Source organism: Anguilla rostrata, chromosome 4 (assembly GCF_018555375.3).
Source record: "Anguilla rostrata isolate EN2019 chromosome 4, ASM1855537v3, whole genome shotgun sequence".
Taxonomy (NCBI): Eukaryota; Metazoa; Chordata; class Actinopteri; order Anguilliformes; family Anguillidae; genus Anguilla; species Anguilla rostrata.
In genome coordinates this window covers 17083452-17102170 of record NC_057936.1, presented here as the reverse complement: position 1 = coordinate 17102170, position 18719 = coordinate 17083452, and the positions used below count along the sequence as shown (strand labels likewise).

The window sequence follows — 18719 nt, the reverse complement described above, 5'->3', positions numbered from 1 at the left end:
TGTCTTGCTCCCCAGATGCATGAATAACCATCCCTCCCCATCCCTCCCTGGCTTCTCAGTCTCGCGCGCTCCCGCCCTCCATCAATCTCTCCATCCCCCTGGGCTCCAACTCATCTTTTTCTTATCTTCTCTCCTTTTCTGTGGTGTATTCTTTCCTCCACCTTGTTTTCTGTCACTTTTAACATATTTCACTTTTCGTGCTGTCTTTTTTGACTCTGTGTTGGTGTTCTTTCCCCCCCAACCTCCTCCTTTCCCTTTCTTTTTGTAACTGCCATTCTTCATGGTTCCCTCCTCATCTCTCCACACTTTCTTTGGGTCTCATCTCCATGACCTTCACCCCCATTATTGTACCACCTCCTCTATTCTTCCCTCTCTCTCGCGCTCTCTCTCTCGATCGCTCTCTCTCTCTCTGCATCCCCTGTATGAGTGACAGCTCTGTATGGGGCAGGGGGCTTAAAGGGGGCTTTGTTCATTTGCCAAAGAAAAGAAAGGGATAAAGAAAGGAAGAGACAGCGCATGCAGGTTTTTGCTAGGGGGTTCTATTCAGCGCTACTGCTTTTGGTTACTCTGCAGAAGTGGGGGTGCAGGGGTGTGGTAGGTGTATTCGGTGTAGTTTTGTGTTCCTGGTTCCAGGGGGAAGGCAGTGCGGGCATTGCAGAGCATTTTCATCCACCTCATCCTGTTCCCACATCACTTTTAAATTCAGGCTGCGCTAACGAGACGCAGCGATCAATAGACACGATCCTTCACTTCCCGCGGCTCAGTGCAGCATAGAGATCAGACTGCAGGGTCAGAACCTGAGCAGAACAGAGCTGCAGGTGTTCCTCCTAGTTCCCCTGTCACACTCTTCAGTCCTCATGCCTACCATTCAGCCCGTACTCTCTGTGCAGTCATCTCCTTTGGCGGCTTTCAACGCGTGCAGGCAGGACCTCTCATCGTTCTCCACAGCCGTCATGGGCGCTACGTGCATTGATGGGTTTAATACAGTTTTGCTCAGGTAGCATATTCCTGTTGCATCCTTTTACGCTCTGTTTCCGATGAGCCGGATTTGCCGGGCTTTTCTGTCTTTCTCTAGCGCTGTAAAGAGCCCATCACAAAAGCATTAGCTCCCCCACAGACCCCCCCCCCCCCCATCCTTGTCCCCTCCCCTCCTCAATGTGAAACGGTCTTGTGTAAGGAGAGCGTTTGAAGTGGAAAAGAGCGGGACGCGGAGCAGTGGACTGCTGCAGAGGGCTATAGTCCTGGGATGGAGATGGGTGACTGGGGCAGGACAATGGCGGTTCCGCCCACATGAGGGGAGCAGGGGGACGGAGGGGGCATGCGAGAAGGAATTAAACCTGCCCCGCCCCCTGATCTCATTGGCCAGCAGTGAGAAATGTTTTACTCCATTGATCTGGGAGCGCAGCAGTAAGCAGTGAGCCGGGCCCATCGAGGTGGTTCAAATGCACTTGTGTTAACTGCGGAAACCCTCGGCTGAAATGCACCTAATGCCTCACTGTGCAAGCTAAGTGCTATACTGGGGGCGGAAGAGGGAGGAGTGAACCTTCCTCTAATCACAGGGGCGCTCCTCTGTACTCCTGCGGTTCAAAAAAAGAGATGGATATGAGATTGTGTCCTTCCCTGCATCGCATGCCCAGTTGTGTTTTTCGCAAATGGCTGTAACTAGCCTTGCAGCTGCTCTACGTCATACACGTCCTCACAAACACATCAGTGATATCATGTGATGCTGAACTGAATAGCAGTTGTGTGCTGTTGCATATTTTGCAAAACCGCTCTAGATCAGTGGGTGTGCTCTCTTATGAGTGCAGGTCACCATCAGTTAGTAGGCAGGCAGTGGTAATGTGGGCTGGCTTGGTAATGACTTGACGACTTGTTTGGAGTGTGGCTTTCAGATAAACAAGGTCACTTGACTGGAACACTGAGTCCTCTGTCTCTCGTCTTGGCTCTGCCCATGCCTGCCACTCCCCAACACTCTTCCTTTCCCTCCTTCCTCTTTTCTTTGAACCTCTTCTTTGTCCTCCTCTTCCTCGTCCGTTTCATTGCCTTGTCCAATTACCGGAATTCTCTGCTTTCAGCTAACTTTCGTCTTTGTCCCCTTCCATGACCATGGTGAGCAGCTCTGCTTTGAACCTCACAGTAGCCTTGTTTTGTGCCCATGTGAAATTGCTTGTACAGTATGTTTGCTTTAACTAGCTCTGGATCAGCCCCAGGGCTTAATGAGACTCAGTCCTTCCTCTCTGTTGCCTTTCAACCCCCGGAAGAAATACGGTGGTGTTAGTTTGAAGGCCAAAGATCAGAAAGTTGATTCTAGCATTGCAAGTCTCATTTGCTCAATATGACTAGAATTTCTTTTTAGTCAACATCATACATTTTAACTGAGAAATATTCCTCATTCCATTACAGTTACAGGCATAATCCAAGCCAAAAGTTTCTGCCCTACAAGAGGAGTAGGCTAATTCATTCAGTGTTCACGAACCAACCCAAAGTCACTTGATCTGTGTGACTCTAGCGTTGTTGCACAATGCGAAAATAGCAGCTGCACAGTTGCAGGTGAACTTTGGTTTTTGAGGGGGTGTTACCCTGCATGGCTCTGGTTGGCTGCAGCTCTTGTTAAGCAAGCCCCTGTAAGGCAGGTCAACGCAGTGTCATGAAAATGTATTCGCCCCCTTCCTGATTTCCTTCATTATTGCATGCAGTATTTGTCACACTGAATGGTTTCTGGTGTTTCAATGTAAAATGTAATATTAGACAAAGGGAACATGAGTAAACACAAAACATATTTTTAAAAACTAATTCTTTCATTTATTTAATTTTAAAAAGTGATTGATTAAACACCCATATCACCCATGTGAAAAAGTAACTTAACATGGTTGCACCACCTTTATCAGCTTTATCAACTGTTTCCTATAATTTAATATCAGTCATTCACATCACTGTGGAGGTATTTTAACCCACTTCTTTGCAGAACTGCGTTAATTTTGGCAAATTTGTAGGTTTTCAAACTTTGAACTGCTCATTTCAGGTCCTGCCACAGCTTCTCTATTGGGTTCAAGTCAGGACTTTGACTAGGCCACTCCATAACTTAAATTTTGTTTCCTTTCAGCCATTCGGATGTGGACTTGCTTTTGTGTTTTGGATGAGTGTCTTGCTGCATAACCTTATTACGTTTGCGCTTCAGATGACAGATGACCAGACTCCTTAAGAATTTTCTGGTACAGAGCAAAATTCATGGTTCCTTTAGTAATGACAAGTTGTCCAGGTCTCAGGCAGCAAAGCATCCCCCTGCCATCACACTTCCACGTTTGGTGTGATCTTATTATGTAGTAATGCTTTATTTGCTTAATGACGGAAAAAAAAAATTGGGACCTGCATCGTCCAATTGGTTGATTGAGTAACTAAGGGGGCAATTACTTTTTCACGAGTCATATTGGTGTTTGATAACTTTTCATTAAGTAGGCTAAATGAAGTAGTAATTTTTAAAATGTGTTTTGTGTTTACACTGTTTCCCTTTTTCTAATATCACATTTTGTCTACAGATCTGAAACCATTCAGTGTGACAAATAAAGGAAATTTGGAAGGGGGAAAATACTTTTTCACTGTACTGTATGTTGAGGGGTGTGAAATAACTGACATGTAGGCTTGTCTATTTTTTGTAAAATAAATACACAAACACAACCGCAGTTGTATTTGACAAGCTCTTATTTCACCACTTAATTGAAAATGTAAGGACTCAGTCGGAGGAATTATGTATACTAGGCTATTTGATGTATTGTGCGACCGCAAAGAAGGAGAGATGTGTTCAGTGCTTGGGAGTTCTGCTGAAAGAACTTGAAAACTGTCTGTTGTAAAACCCAGCACTTGGCACAAATAAGTGGGGTGTGTTTACTGCCCCTGGGGCACGTGCCATTTTCATGAATACCTTCATAATCTGCTCCACTTTCATACCCGTTCTTTGGTTTTACAGCCATTTACACACACACACACATGCACACATGCACACACACACACACGCACGTGCCCACACCCACACATGCACACAGGCTACTGCTGACACTGCCAGAAATTTAATTAATTCCTTTAAGTCCCACTACAATGGGGGGTTAGTGTGCTGCCTCTCAATGAGTTCTTTTCTGTGGGCTTGAGCGGGTGGCTGGGGTGGGGTGCATATTTTTGTGTTGTGTGCTGTACAGTCCGTAGTGATGCCGTTCCATTCCTGGAGAGCCACAGTCCATGTCTTGTTTAACGGCTGTACCAATACAAAGAAAAAAATGAAAACCAGGCCTCCTAAATGACAGATCCCCCTCTACACAGCTCCCACTGCCTGTCTGCAGAAATAGCGTCCCTCTCTGTACACAGCATGTAAACTGAAGGCCCCTTATGAGGACCTCGAGCTTAACAGAACAGAGCGCAGCCATATTTTTGTGATTTTGCAATGGAGATAAGATTCCCAGTGCAGAACACGTACATTACACATGCTTTACACACTACATTGGACATTTAGCGCAGTGCACATTAGAAACAGTGCGGGTTTGATACATGTCCTCTGTTAGCTCACATATTTCCCCGCACACTGCAGGAGACCAAGGAACACGTTTGTGCAGTAGTAGTAAGTCATGGGCGTGGTGTAGCCTTCTTCTCTTCTCTGTCACTCAGCCATGTTGAAATCATGGAGTAATTCTCTTGTACAGACCTTGTCCATGTGTGATCTGGTATCCTGGTATCTGGACATTGTGAAGTGATTCCTGAAGCGGGATACGGATGTATTATCCTGTTACATGTTTTTTTTCCTCTTATTTCTGAGCAACTTTCAAAATCCCTAGCTTCATCCCGGGCCTAGTCCACTGGTGGCAGGGTGCTGAAGAGTTCTTTCCCAAACACACAGTCCCTCCCTGTGCCTCTCTACCTTCAAGCCATTCTTCTGTGCTTCTTTACCCTTTCCTGAAATAGGCTGTTCCTGGTCATGACTTGTTCTTCGGGTACGGCACTAAGAGTTACAGTGTGTTACAAAGGGTTCGTCTGTTTTGATATCATCCATTTCCTGTGGAATGAGTACTTTACATTGACTTCCTTATTCAAATGGCAGTAAATCATGGCTCAGAAATCTCCATTGCATCAATGGGGGTTCAAGCTGGCAACATACTCCAGAGTTTACACATTCATATGGAGAGAATGTAGGCTTTAAAGTTGCTGTTTCCCAGTTTTGTTGATGTCAGTTTCCCCCTGGCAGGAATGCTAATTCATACAGAGTGGACCAATCTGTCATGAAAAAAAAAATGGAATCATGCAGTCGATTTACTGCTGTCAGACTTTGGGTCATGTCTACCCCCTGGTCCTTCCTCTCCTAGTGAACCATAAATGCAGGCATGCGTGAGATGTCGGCATCCTTTAGATGCCCAGTGGAAGGTGACTCTCCAGGGGATGAGCACCAGCTCTGCTCTCTGAAGGAAAGTGCATCTGGCCCTGCCATTATGTTTCTGCTGGACTCCCAAGTAAATATTATTCTAGAGACCCAATCTCACAATCACTGACTTTTACTCTTTACTTTTGCAACAGAGTCCCTGTGTGCCAAGTCTCAGAAATCTGTGTGTGTGTGCTTGTCTGTCTGTCTTGTAGTAGTGTTGGATCTACCTCTGAGGTGGATCAATGGGTTTTGATCATGTGGCACCAGTTGATTATTTAACATTATCAATACAACTTATTTCAGAATAAGCATAAGCTATCAATACCTTTGATTTGAGTTTGCTTTTAATTAGTTGAACCAGCTTATTTGAATAAAAGGAATACAATTTCTAGCACCAAACATAGAACAGAAAATGTATAATAATAAGAAAAGGAGCATGCTTGAGGGAGTCACTGCTTGGTCCTTCTTGCAGGGGTCCGCCCAAGCTAAGCCCTGCTGATGTGATTTTCTTGTCAACTAACAGCTTGACCTCAGGCTTAAATCTTCCATTGCTTGTTATGGAGTGAAGAGTTTTATATTGTTGCAAAAGGCAACTCCCAGTCTACTAGATGGTCTTGTCATGAAAGTTTGTGAGAAAGGGAGAGTGAAAGATAGAGGAACATTGTTAATTCGCTTTAGTCTGAGGGTGTCTGTAAATGTGTGACAGGTTAGAGAAATAAGGTGAGAAGGATGACTGTGTCATGGCTGGATTATGGAGTCCTTTTGTTTCAAAGCTCACTGGCATTACCATATTTTTCACTGGTGATGCCACACATCAAAGTTGATAGGAATTCAAAGGCCTCTTCTGACCACATATGCATCTCACTTGATTCTTTGTCTCAGGATGGCTTTCCTGGGCATCAAACCAAACAGTGGCGATAACATGAACCCCGGAATAACATAAATGGTGTTGTTACACTTGTATTTTTGGAGCTCCCATTGAGGGAATTGCGGAGTCCCATTTAGACTATGTGGAATGAGGAAGATTCGCACCCCAGTGGAAGTGAGCAAAGAGAATCAGGAGTGACTGAGAGGAAGGCAGAGAGACAGGGGAAGTTTAGTCTGCCCACATCTAGTTGTGGATGAGCGGACAGTAAATCCCATCGCCGTTGGTTTTTATGCCCTTGCATTGGTTGTTTGACAGTCATTCTCAGGGCACTGGGCTGGGGAGGAAGTTTGGCTGGGGATCAGAACAGCTCTGGGGCGGGGGACCCTCTTCCTGTGGAATGATAGAGAAAAGGGAGCTCATAAATCTTACCCCCCACCACCACCACCACCTCCGCCACCCCCAACAACTGAATAGGAGCCTTTGTAAGCACCCATAATGGTCCATTTGGTGGGCTGGTTGCATTGCGGCTGTGGCCGGCTTGGCCCTGATGAAGATCGGTGGGAGGAGTGGAAGAGGAGGGACGTGCAAATAGGAAAAAACATGGAAAGCCCTGACGCAAGATCCTTTGTTAATCCTAACTGGAGCGTCGGGAGGAGGGACAGATACGCAGGTGTTGGTTTTCAAGACCTCGTCCCCTTCTCTGGTACTTTCAGTGTCTGTGGATTGTGGCTCAAGGGGGCTTAAAACGGTACTGCAGAAAGCTGAGACTGAGATGTAGGGTTCTGTAGTGGTAGTATGCACTTCAGTTCATGTTACCGATAAGAACTGAGCAAAGCGCTTACGTTCTTCATTGCTGCAGCTCATCATGTGCTTCTGTCTTCGCAGTGATGAGAAAATGGGCCTCTCCCCGTTTGTGTAAGGAGTACCCATCCAGGCTGTACTCAGTGTTTAAACCCCAGTGCTCCAGGCGTGGTTGTGCTCTTGCATTGATTTCAGTATGTGTTCTTTGACAGTTTCCCACAACTTTTGCAAACCTCTGGAATCTGTTTTAAAAGTCTAACTCCTCAAAACCTGAAAGGATTCTCCCCGCACCATGCAAACTGTTATGACCGAGCGCCTTTCCCCTTGTCCGCCTCCCATCTGGGAGAGCGTGAGCCACGGGGAAGCTGGGATCGGGTGTCCCGTCCGTGATATCAGATACTCCTCACCTGCTATAAGGAGAAGCCTCTGCCAGCTGGACCTTCGAACCACAGGATCGGCTGTGGCTGTAGAACAGTGACTCATTGGAGCACATTTCATAAACCTGTAAATTTGTTTTAAAATCTGTCAGTTGGTCCAGGACTTTAAACCACTTTGGAAGTATCCAACAGATCATTTTCGTGATTTTGAAATGAACTTCAGAATATTAACAGCCCATAAACCCATAAGGATTGGCTCTTCTTCAAATACTTTAAAAATTTCAGTTTAAATTCAATTTTCCTTATGGCGCCACATCCTCTGAGGTCTTTGTGTGTGATCTGATCCACAGATTCCTTGCGAATGTTTAGGCTGGGGTTATTTTGAGTGCTTCCATTCGTGTTGTAGTAATGCTAATGTCCAAACACATGTTTTCATTTTGTTTTTGTCTGATTAAACGTTTAGCAGTCATATAGTGTGAACACATTGCATGCATCCGCTTATGGACTGAGGTTAAGGCACACGGAGAGGAATGTACTGAATGCAGCCTTTGAACAACTGAGCTCTTGAGAAAGAGGGCCTAACTTGGCAGTCTCTCTTAGCTCTCATGTCTGTTGTATTTTTTAGTTGTTGCCTGCCTGGGCATGGAGCAATTGAAAGAAAAGCATGTCAGTGGCGTTTTTGCAATAGTTTCAACAGGCGGCTGTTTCTCACATGACGATGTCCTCCTTTTGTCCTTACAGCCCTTCTTCCGTCTGCTGAATCTGCGCAAGCTGGGCCTGAGTGACAATGAGATCCAGAGACTGCCTCCTGAAGTGGCCAACTTCATGCAGCTGGTTGAACTGGACATCTCCCAAAATGGTTAAGTAATGCATACACGTGCATGAATAAATTCACTGGCCAGAAAAATAGATGCAAATGTAGATGCAACCCCCCTCCCTTGAAAAAAACAGCTGTGCTGCTTTACTGATCAAGAGGTGGGGTTAAATAACGGTGGGGGCTGAAAAAGCCAGAAGACTCGAACATCTAGATGTGTCGCCCCCCCCCCCCCCCCACTTATCTTATCCCCGCCCCTATTAATCACCAACTTTAGCCCTGGCCATATAATGCGAGAGCAACCTCAAAAACATTTGGAGGTCAAGTCCATGAATAAGCCTATACAATATCATGACACCGTTGCCATTTTTAGAACCTGAAATGGTTCAAACTTGGATGTAATCAGAGACTCTGCCAGATATTAGCTTCATATAACTTCAGCATTTTTGATTCTCCAGCTCAGCATCATTGATAAACGAATTGTCCTTTTGTGTCCTTAGCTTATGAATTAGTCTGTACTGCAGGTTTGCTGATACGCCAGTGTCTCCGGTCCACTCCCTGAGACTTTTGCTTCGGTTGTTCAGCTTATGTGCTCCATTTTGTGTAGTCCAGTAATGACAGTTGGTGGTGGCTCTGGACCTGTTGTGGATTCAGTTAAAGAATGAGAATCTGTCATGTTTCCGGTACGGTACTAATTGCTAGCATTGTAAGTCAATCGGAATGAAAAGTGCTCTGTGTGCATGGTACTAAATAATAACTCTGAGACAAATTTACCTGAGAGACTGATATTATGGGTTTGGAGGGTCCAGAGGGATTGACCCTGCGGTCACTTGCATGGGGCGCACCTTTTTCGGGTCAGCAGTTTTGCGGGTTTAATGAATGCAGCAGATTCCACGCAGGTCCTAGGAGTGATTCCTTTTCTCTTCTTTGCCCGGCCATCTGGTAGTTATTATGAAGGAGTCTGAAAATGTGTGCTCTGTTGAAAATGACAATCTCCCTTTCTTTTCTCTGCCTCTGCGCTAAACCTGCTGACCAAGCGCTTTCTCTGACCGTCTCTCCTACAGACATTCCTGAGATCCCTGAGAGCATTAAGTTTTGCAAAGCGCTGGAAATTGCCGACTTCAGTGGAAACCCACTCTGCAGGTCAGTTGATTGCTGGAGGTCCTCGAGCTTGGTTTGTATTTGCCAGGGAGTACCAGGTCTCGACAGAAACAACAGGGGTCTCCGAAGCCTGCCGCTGGCATGTTTTCCATGGCTTCACAATGAAGCCCTTTTCCAACAGAAGTGAGTCACAGCAAGATGACTACCTTTTGCCTTGATTTGATTATGCACGAGATGGACACGTCAGAGGGAGGGGAGAAAAATCTGGTTTGCAAATATGCTCTATTGTCCTTGTTTTTGACCTAGATAAGGACATTTAAAGGGCATAGCATGAAAAATACCACATATATGCCCTTTAAATATATTCCTTATGTAGGTTTCTTTCTGGTTTTAGTCTGTTCAGATTGTTTGTTTAGCACAATAATGTGGGTTTAGTAACCACTCATTTTTACAAGATCCTGTGGGTGACGAGCGGGTGACTTTTTATATGCTGTTTTGGTTTGCTGCGCAAGAGTCCACTGTAGGACTCTTTAAATAACACGGTTCTCAATTACACTCAGCAACAGGGAACCCACTTTACTCAGAGGCACAGGACCCTCAATTCAGGTGATCACGTGAATCCAGTCACCTTCAACAGGTGCAAAAATGCAGTTTAGCCGAAACCAAACATTATTAGCCCACCCATTCATCAACTACACAATTCCCCCTAGCGTACACGATTAAAACCGCCACAAGGGTTCAATCTGTTCGTGATTTATGACTGTTGCATTGAGAGAGTCATTTGACAAAGAAAACGGGTATTTTGGAGATTAGCATTTTTGTTGCTAAAAATATTAATGTAAATTCCCCATGGAGTCGTCATGGCATACCTGGGAAAGAGGAAACGGAGTATTCCAGGCCTTGTGGCTATGTAAATATGCATGTTTCTGTACCGCCGCACTAAAGAAACCGCACTGCTCCTGCCAAATGAACAACGCCCCTGGCTTTACTCAGTAATGAGCTCCCAAACTACCCCCATTATCATGTCCTGAACTGAGAGTCAGAACCACTCAACTATTAAATCGAATAATAGATTGCAGGGCAGGAAAGCTGGTTTGGGAGGCGGTTGTGGTTACAGAGACTCTAATGTACAAAGTGCTGCATGCGCACTGCACAATAGCAATTGCCAAAGAGCTCTTTCAGAGAACTGCCTCAGGGCACAGGCCTATTAAGAACTTAAGGCTTCGCTAAATAAATGTTTTCGAATGAGGCTCTTTAAGGATGAATTAATTTATATCCTGACTAGACCTGGGGTGATAAGGGGCAAATTCATCACATGTAAGGTTCCTCAAGGTTACATCTTTGCCAAACTCAACTTCCATGTACTGAGTGGGAGAGAAGGTGCATTGCGTTGCTATCTAGCGGCGTTTAAGGACAACAGGCTGTTTGCCAAAAAGTTATGTAATTTTTTTTTTACTTGATGTTATCAGTTAATATGCATCTCTTAAAAGAAAGAAATACGTTTCTCATTTGAGCTGATCGATGGGAGTTAGGGATTGAGATCATGAATAGCGTTTGGCTGGCGCCAGCAAGCAGTCTGTGTTTAATGCTGATTTCAGTGCTTTTAGGTTACATCGGGTCGCATGCTTTAGTTGGTGTTTTATTTTTTCATAGTCAACCAAGGTTCTTTTTATACGTTTATTCGTAGGTTGCAAATGGATGTAGCATATATCGAAATGTGTCACTAGTTGTGGATCCTGTTGTGGAGTATTATTTGATATTTCTGCTCACATTCATCCTTCTTCATCCCAGGCTACCTGATGGGTTCACTCAGCTTCGAGGGCTGGCCCACTTGGCTCTCAATGGTGTGTCACTGCAGACCCTGCCTAACGACATTGGAAAGTAAGCACATTCCCCGCCTCCCTCACGCAAAGCTATGAATCCGAACTCGACCACACACCAACATAAAACAAGTACAGAATCTGACATCTTCAATCTATGACTCCTGTAATTTGAGATCTGCATCCGCACCATTAATCCTTTCCTATCTACCTATCTAAGCTGTGTTCCATCAAAATGCCCTTTTTTCTAGCAGTGATCAACAGGCTAAGAGTATATCTATAGCGAGCTGCATTTGGCATAGTCATGCTGTAGGCCCTCTGTTGTAGACCCTGTAAACTATCTCCATAAAGCGTTTGGAGATTATTATTGTTTGATTGATTATTATTATTTGTCCGTTATTTTGGATTAACGCAGACGTACGCTAAGCCGAGGGGTCAGTGCAAGTGCGAGGACTGCGTCAAGACTCAGTCATTCAGGGCAATTTGAGACTCCTCACTTCCACAGGCTGAGGCTCCCAAGCCCATTACCTAGTTTAGAAGACAAGGGTGTTCCTTTGTTTGCTTTGACTTTCACCGCAGCTGCACTCATGCAACTCTTCTGTACATAGCGTACTCTGTAAACACTAATTTGGGCCACATTTCAAGTGCTGACAACACTCTTTAAATCCTAAACGGTTTATAATTTTGCTTTGAATTTGTTGCACGTGCATCGAATTACATTTTTTGCATGCCATTGTAAGCTAAATCCATTAATACCTTTCTTAAAGGCCATTAAGTAGGATTAAACGGCATACTGCGTGAAGTCCCTGTAGCTAGTGTTCGAGTTTATGAGCTGGAGGTTTTTATGGTATTGCAGCATTGCCGTTTACAGCGGCGATCTCCGTGCAGCCACAGCACCCCCCTCCCCCCCTTCCTCGCTGTGCGTAGTGGAAAGCAGACTCTTGAAACATGCATGGGAACCAGTGGACTCCCACCCCAAGGCTCCGGTCTCACTACAGTTCCCCAAGAGTGGCAGATGCGCTGATCGAATTACACACATCACACACCCCAACGCACGGCACACAATCCACGGACGCGCACACATTGCACGTACGTACGCTCACGCACACTGGCACACAGCTCATTTGCTGTCAGTGCTTATTGCACAAGTTTCCTCCAGCATCGCTCGTTAATTCCCATTCCAACTGCTGAGAGGCCAACAAACACCACAGAATTACCCCTCTCTGTCACAACTGGTGCACGCCAAGGCACCAGACTTACCAAGAGAAACATTCCTTTCATATTTCCTGATGTATGAGTCCTTCACAAATCCAAAGCAGTCAGATTTCTAATAAAATTTATTTGGGTAGACATGAAACCCACAGGCTGATATTTTTCACTTTTGCATCTGGTCAGACTCCCCAGCAAGACTGAAACTTGTTGAAAATTGTCTTGGTGGAACCTGCACTTTATAATTTGTGTGTTCGATTTGTCCCACAGTTTGGCGAACTTGGTAACACTGGAGCTGCGGGAGAACCTGCTTAAATCCCTGCCCACGTAAGTCTCCCTGACCCTTCCCCTAGCCCTCCGCATCAGTAACGGCATAACAGTAACGTTTCCATCCAAATGTTGAGGAAACAAAAGATAAGTAGGCAAAAGATAATTCGAATCAGTCTGCAACTACTGTTATGCGAGTGTTCTGAAGAGGGCTTATCAAAATGACATAACCAAAAGAATGCCACCCAAACACAGTTCTGGAGAGTCTACTAGACATACTGAATCTTGGAAGAGTGATCATGGCAACCCTCTCTCGATTATATTTTGGGACTTACTTTACTTACTTTGGGGCAATGGGAAAAATGCCTCCATATATTAAAATGTGCATTTTGCAATATATTTATTGCAGTTTATAAATCCCCTTGAGGCATATTACAGGTTTTACTGTAATAATGTTGCACCTTTTCACAAAATGATAGAGTGCCAACAGCATAGTAAACTGTAATGACACCATTTATTGTTAAGTTTTCAGGATGGAATAAATGTATGTTTATGCTGCACAAATGTGCAGGTTTGTGCTTAGAAAGTAATTTCGTCATTGGTAAGATTAGAAAATAGACAGTAGGTGCTGTGCTGTCATATACAATTTTAACTAATATTCTAGTAAACAGAAACCCACTGTATCCACTCAGGAAGTCTAAAAGATTTATGAAGTTGTACCTTCTCTGTGTTTGCTCAGAAAGATAATTATTGTACCTAATGGTTTTATGGAACTGTGTGGTTAGCTAAGCCTCGATGGCTTGTACTCCGACCACTAAGCCCCCAATGGCAGATGCTGTCGGAGACTTGTACTGCCACTTTGGCCAGGGTGAGTGACAGTTGGGAAGGCCAGGGGGGCTTTGGGGCAGATGGCCCCATATTGGATCGCCATGAGACTCTGTTTGCTCTCAGATCAGCCACTGTCATATGATTTTGCCACAGCTAGCCATCACAGCTCCCCATGTAAATCTGAAGGATTTGCAGCGCAGCCGTTATCTAAACTGGAGTGTAGACACTGCATTCAGAATCTGCTCTTGTTAGACTTTTGAAAAACTCGCCCCAGATGTGAATTGAATGCTATGCTGCAAAATACAACTACAGGACTCTGTCATTTAGAAACTGAGGGAACAATCCCTATGCTGTTGCTCCCGTGCCCTTTCCTCCTCTGCTGTTAACAGTAACCAGCCACCGTGTTTCATATATTTGTTTTTCTTGGATGAAAAGTTGAGAATACTCTGATTCTGCTTGCTTTACATTGAATGTCTTTGGCAACTGCATATGAGTGGCTGGAATTGTTTTTTGTACATTATATTCATATCCATTTGCTCAGAGTGTGAGTGACTGGCAGCTGATCAACTGGCTTGGGGAGGTGGTTGACAGGAGAGCAGTAAATCCAGTAAATTCCAACTGTGGGGTGGCCAGATTTGACCTGTGCTTTTACTTGTGTTTTTGTGTTCTTTGGAAAGTTTCTTGGATAGTTAATTTCCATTTACTATGTGAGCATACATGTATGCGTGGTAGATACCCCTCCGCTGGCAACCAAAGGCTTAAATGCAGGCCTGTAACATGTGAACACTATGAAAATTTAAACGGTGTCTGTGTTGTGGGTGATACTCTGGGATATGTTCATGGCCGACTGCTTCGGCCTTCACCTTGGTCTCCGTTCCTTCTCTGTAGGTCCCTCTCATTCCTGGTGAAGCTGGAACAGCTGGACCTGGGCAGCAATGGACTGGAAGTCCTGGTAAGAACCAGCTCTCTTAACTATTCACTGAGCAGCGTACACTTAGGGCTCTATATCCCAAAGCTTGCATGACCCTCCACTATAGTTCCCTTTGAAACTGCTGTGTTTTCCATTTTCAAATTTTGTGCAGACACAGTGAGGTTCTTCTTGTTTCTGTGTTAGTTTATCCTTTTCAACCAGATTTTATTCTGTGAAAGGAGCGAATCCAGTATTAAGTAATATCAGAGTAAATGCTGCATTGGACTTGTGTGCCTGTACATTACACATTACTCAGATTGGGATAAGTACTGTGTTGGACTTGTTTGCATGTACGGTACACAAATGGGGATGTGTGGAATTGGCTGCATTTGCATACAGTTGCTGGGGGCGCTGTGCATCCTGGTTGTGTAGGGAGAGGCTGGCTAAGAATCAGGTTCTGCCAGCTGCCTACAGAGCTTGAATGAATAACCTGTCCTTGTGAAGCTTTAGTGTAGGCTGCAGACCCAGGACTGAGTTTCAGGTCTTTGAACAAGACACTGTATATAGTGATGCTGTTCCTGACATGCAAAGTTCAACACATGTTCTTAAATGCTGGACTTCAGCCTTGAACTGAAATAGTTATTTTTATTGTGTTTTAGTTCCTTCCAATGCAAAAATCTCACTTTTTTGATAGATGCATTGTGGCCCATGTGTGCGATTTTATTTTCTTGTTATAAGAGGATGCTAGGTATTTTATGTATGCACAAGGCATGAAATCTACTAGTATGTGATTTATGGTTCATATTCCAGTGTAATTTCCTGCCCCAACTTCTTGTTTCTATTTTTGAAGATAAGAGAAGTGGACCAGGTCACATGACTCATTTTTATTACTACTCCTATATGGCTGTTTTTTCAGTGGCCTGTGTGCTTTCATGTTTATTCATGCGGTCTGAAAATATGTGTGTGACACATTGCCATCTCGAGAATACCCAGGAATGGTTACAAAACCATTAATCTGTCTTCTTGCCTTCTTTCTCTCTCTCAGCCAGACACACTGGGGGCCCTGCCCAATCTACGGGAGCTTTGGCTGGACCACAACCAGCTGTCCACATTGCCACCAGTAAGCACAAGCCTTTTAGCTATTGGATGAGTTATTCCTCCTCTGCTGTCTGTCTCGTTAGGATCCAGTATGAATGGACAGTTCAATCAAGTGGGCGTGGTTTTGTTGGAATATGGCCAAATTACTCTATTTGTGGGCAGGGCAATAACAAATTTGTTCTTTTAAAATTGTTTTTGGGGGTATTGAAGGGTTGTGGTGACAACTAAAGATTCTGGCTCTGTTATGATTTAAAAGGGCATTTCAAGTATTCATTCCTCTACGAGGCTTCTCGCAGATGTCGGTAGAAATGTGACTTACGCATTTCCTGTGTGCAGGATCTGGGGAATCTGCGGAGGCTGGTGTGTCTAGACGTGTCGGAAAACCGTCTGGAGCAGCTGCCCTCCGAGCTGAGCGGCCTGCTGGCTCTCACCGACCTGCTGCTCTCCCAGAACCTTCTGGAGGTCCTCCCTGACAGCATCGGTGAGCGCAATACACGGACTGGCATTGAACTCCCATGTCATGGTTCTCGCGGAGAAATTGTGACACTCTCAGACCGCTTGCTATACCATAGAAATTTAATGATTAGAATAGATATTCCGGTGTATAGGTATGCTGCGAGGACCAAACCCTTTGAGACACTTTAGAGGGTCTGAGAATAAGCTGGAAAGGGCCCTAAAGGTGCTGTAATAGAGTATCATTTAAAAAATGTAATTGAAAAAATCAGTATGTAAAATTTATCCTATACTATGTTCAGTGCACTGTAGGTGACTCAAAGACTTAACTGAAAGGCATAAAGTCTTACAGTTTGAAAATGAACAAACTACGCAGAAGATATATATGCTAATATTCACTGTAATAGAAGATATCTGGGGCTGGCAAGCATGGAATGGGGGCAGGTGTACCAATAGTCACTGTGCCTCTTTTTGAACTTTGTGAGAGTCCTGCAGCACAGCTGTAGGCCCTTTGACAGTGGCGGCTAGGAGAAAATGAACAGAGCTATATTTGAAATGCAATACTGCCTCCTACAGGGAATTTACCCCACTTTCACATCGCTCACCCGAAAGTAAGAGCAGGCTTGCGGAACGTTTCTGACACGTTTCTCTATACCTGCAGGGTGCCTGAAGCAGCTGTCCATCCTGAAAGTGGACCAGAACCGGCTGACCCACCTGACTGACTCCATTGGGGAGTGCGAGAATCTGACTGAGCTCATGCTGACTGAGAACCTGCTGCAGGTAGGCTGGATTTGTTTGTTTCCTACGGCAACTGTCTACCTTTCCTGCTTCCGCTTTTGTCTTTGTGCTAGATTGTCTAGTCATGAAGTGTTGTAAATAGCGTTACAGTTCTGACAATTCAAGACTCCTTTTTTCTTCCCACCAGTATTACGATTTTGACTATAGAGCATGAATATTTTTTTTTGGGTTTTGTTACTGAAGTGAATCTTCTCCTACTCCAAGTAAATCAAGTCTCAGTAATCAAAACTGTTCTCTTTTAGTTTTGTCTGTTCTTCTCTGCAAAACCCCTTGTGTTGCTGTTTTAGCCGCTCACTACCTGCCTGTACAGCTTAGATCAGTCTGACCCAGCCTGACTGTTTTGTTCCCTTTTCATCTCTCCGTCCCTCTCCTTCACTTCTCCTTCACTGTATTCTCCTGTTTTTGTTTCCTTTCTTTCCTCTGTTCCCTTTTTCCCCTCTCACATTGCTTTCTCCCTCACTCCTGTTTCCTCCTGTGCCTTCCCCTCTGTGCCCCTGGTTGTTTCCCCTCTGTGTGATTCCCCCTCCCAGGCGCTGCCTCCCTCGGTGGGGAAGCTGAAGAAGCTGACCAACCTGAACGTGGACCGGAACCGCCTGGCCGGCGTGCCCGCGGACCTGGGCGGCTGCTCCAGCCTGAACGTGCTGTCGCTGCGCGACAACCGCGTGGACAGGCTCCCGGCCGAGCTGGCCAACGCCACCGAGCTGCACGTGCTGGACGTGGCAGGGAACAGGTGCAGTGATGCGCTTCGCATACGCATGCGTGCATGCAAACACACTGACATTCTGCATACACTTACCCACACACAAGTTCACACACACAAACACAGACCAACACATGCATACACACACACACACACACATTGTACGCAGCAGTGTATTGTGTGATGGGGAAGTAACTGGTCTTGATTGATTACCGGGTAGAACACTGCCGTTGCACCCTTGAGTATGGTATCTAACCTGCATTGCTTCAGTATATATCCAGCTGTATGAATGGATGCAATCTAAATGCTATGTGAAAAGTTGTGTCAGTCGTTCTGGAGAAGAGTGTCTGCTAAATCCCTGTAATGTAATGTACTGTAATGTAACCACTTACAAGCACATACATACACGTGCATACATGCTGTATCCGTACACATACATACGCACACTTGCATACACACACACACATTACATATAAACTCACGTGCCGTATTCGCCAGCCAGCCCCATTGGCTCACGCAGTTCCACACCCTTCCTCCCAGGCTGCAGAACCTGCCCTTTGCACTGGCTAACCTCAACCTTAAGGCCATGTGGCTGGCGGAGAACCAGTCCCAGCCCATGCTCAAGTTCCAGACCGAGGATGACGAGAGCACAGGGGAGAAGGTGCTCACCTGCTACCTGCTGCCCCAGCAGCCCTCCCCCAGCCTTGGTGAGACCTCTGTTTTTTGTTTGGCAATATTTGAATTCTCACATATTTCCTCCCTATGGATTTTTGAGGATGTCTTCCATTTTACTGCACCTCTGCTTTTGAGACTCTTAAGCGCTGTGATTGGCTGAAGCCCCTGACCTGGACCTTCTGATCTATCTGTATCTCAGAGAACCTGCTGCAGAACAGTGTGGACGACAGCTGGACAGACAGCAACCTGAACCGCGTGTCCGTCATACAGTTTCGGGAGGAGACCAAGCCTGAGGATGAGGATGAGGAGACGGCTGCTGAGCGCAGGGTGAGCTGGGGGCGGGACTTCCTGTCACATCTGCAGTGCACTTATTTGAAATGGGCGGGGACTGTACGGGCAGAACTTTGTAGTTGAGCTGTAACCCTTGTTTCTTTTTCTGTTAAATGCTCGGTTCATTTAGCACAGCATGTTAATGTATGATGTGAGCCTACGCTAGTGGGTTTGGAAAGGATTTGCTGTTTAGAAGTTACTTTAACCTCTTCAGTGAATTTTGTGTGTCTTTGTCCTCATTGGTATGCAAACATTTGTGAGTTAGGCCT

At 45.2% G+C, this 18719-nt stretch overlaps 1 protein-coding gene across 7 annotated transcripts in view; it reads left to right on the top strand.

Annotated features, from left to right (window-relative positions):
• scrib (scribble planar cell polarity protein) overlaps positions 1-18719 on the top strand; it is a 96603-nt gene that overhangs the window by 34126 nt on the left and 43758 nt on the right. For all 7 annotated transcript variants that reach the window (XM_064330990.1, XM_064330993.1, XM_064330992.1 and 4 more), the window contains exons 2-12: positions 8189-8306; positions 9326-9404; positions 11154-11243; positions 12662-12718; positions 14375-14438; positions 15442-15516; positions 15831-15975; positions 16609-16727; positions 17276-17475; positions 17986-18152; positions 18320-18447. In XM_064330990.1, coding sequence (XP_064187060.1) covers positions 8189-8306; positions 9326-9404; positions 11154-11243; positions 12662-12718; positions 14375-14438; positions 15442-15516; positions 15831-15975; positions 16609-16727; positions 17276-17475; positions 17986-18152; positions 18320-18447 — 1242 coding nt within the window. The remainder of the gene's footprint in view (positions 1-8188; positions 8307-9325; positions 9405-11153; positions 11244-12661; positions 12719-14374; positions 14439-15441; positions 15517-15830; positions 15976-16608; positions 16728-17275; positions 17476-17985; positions 18153-18319; positions 18448-18719) is intronic.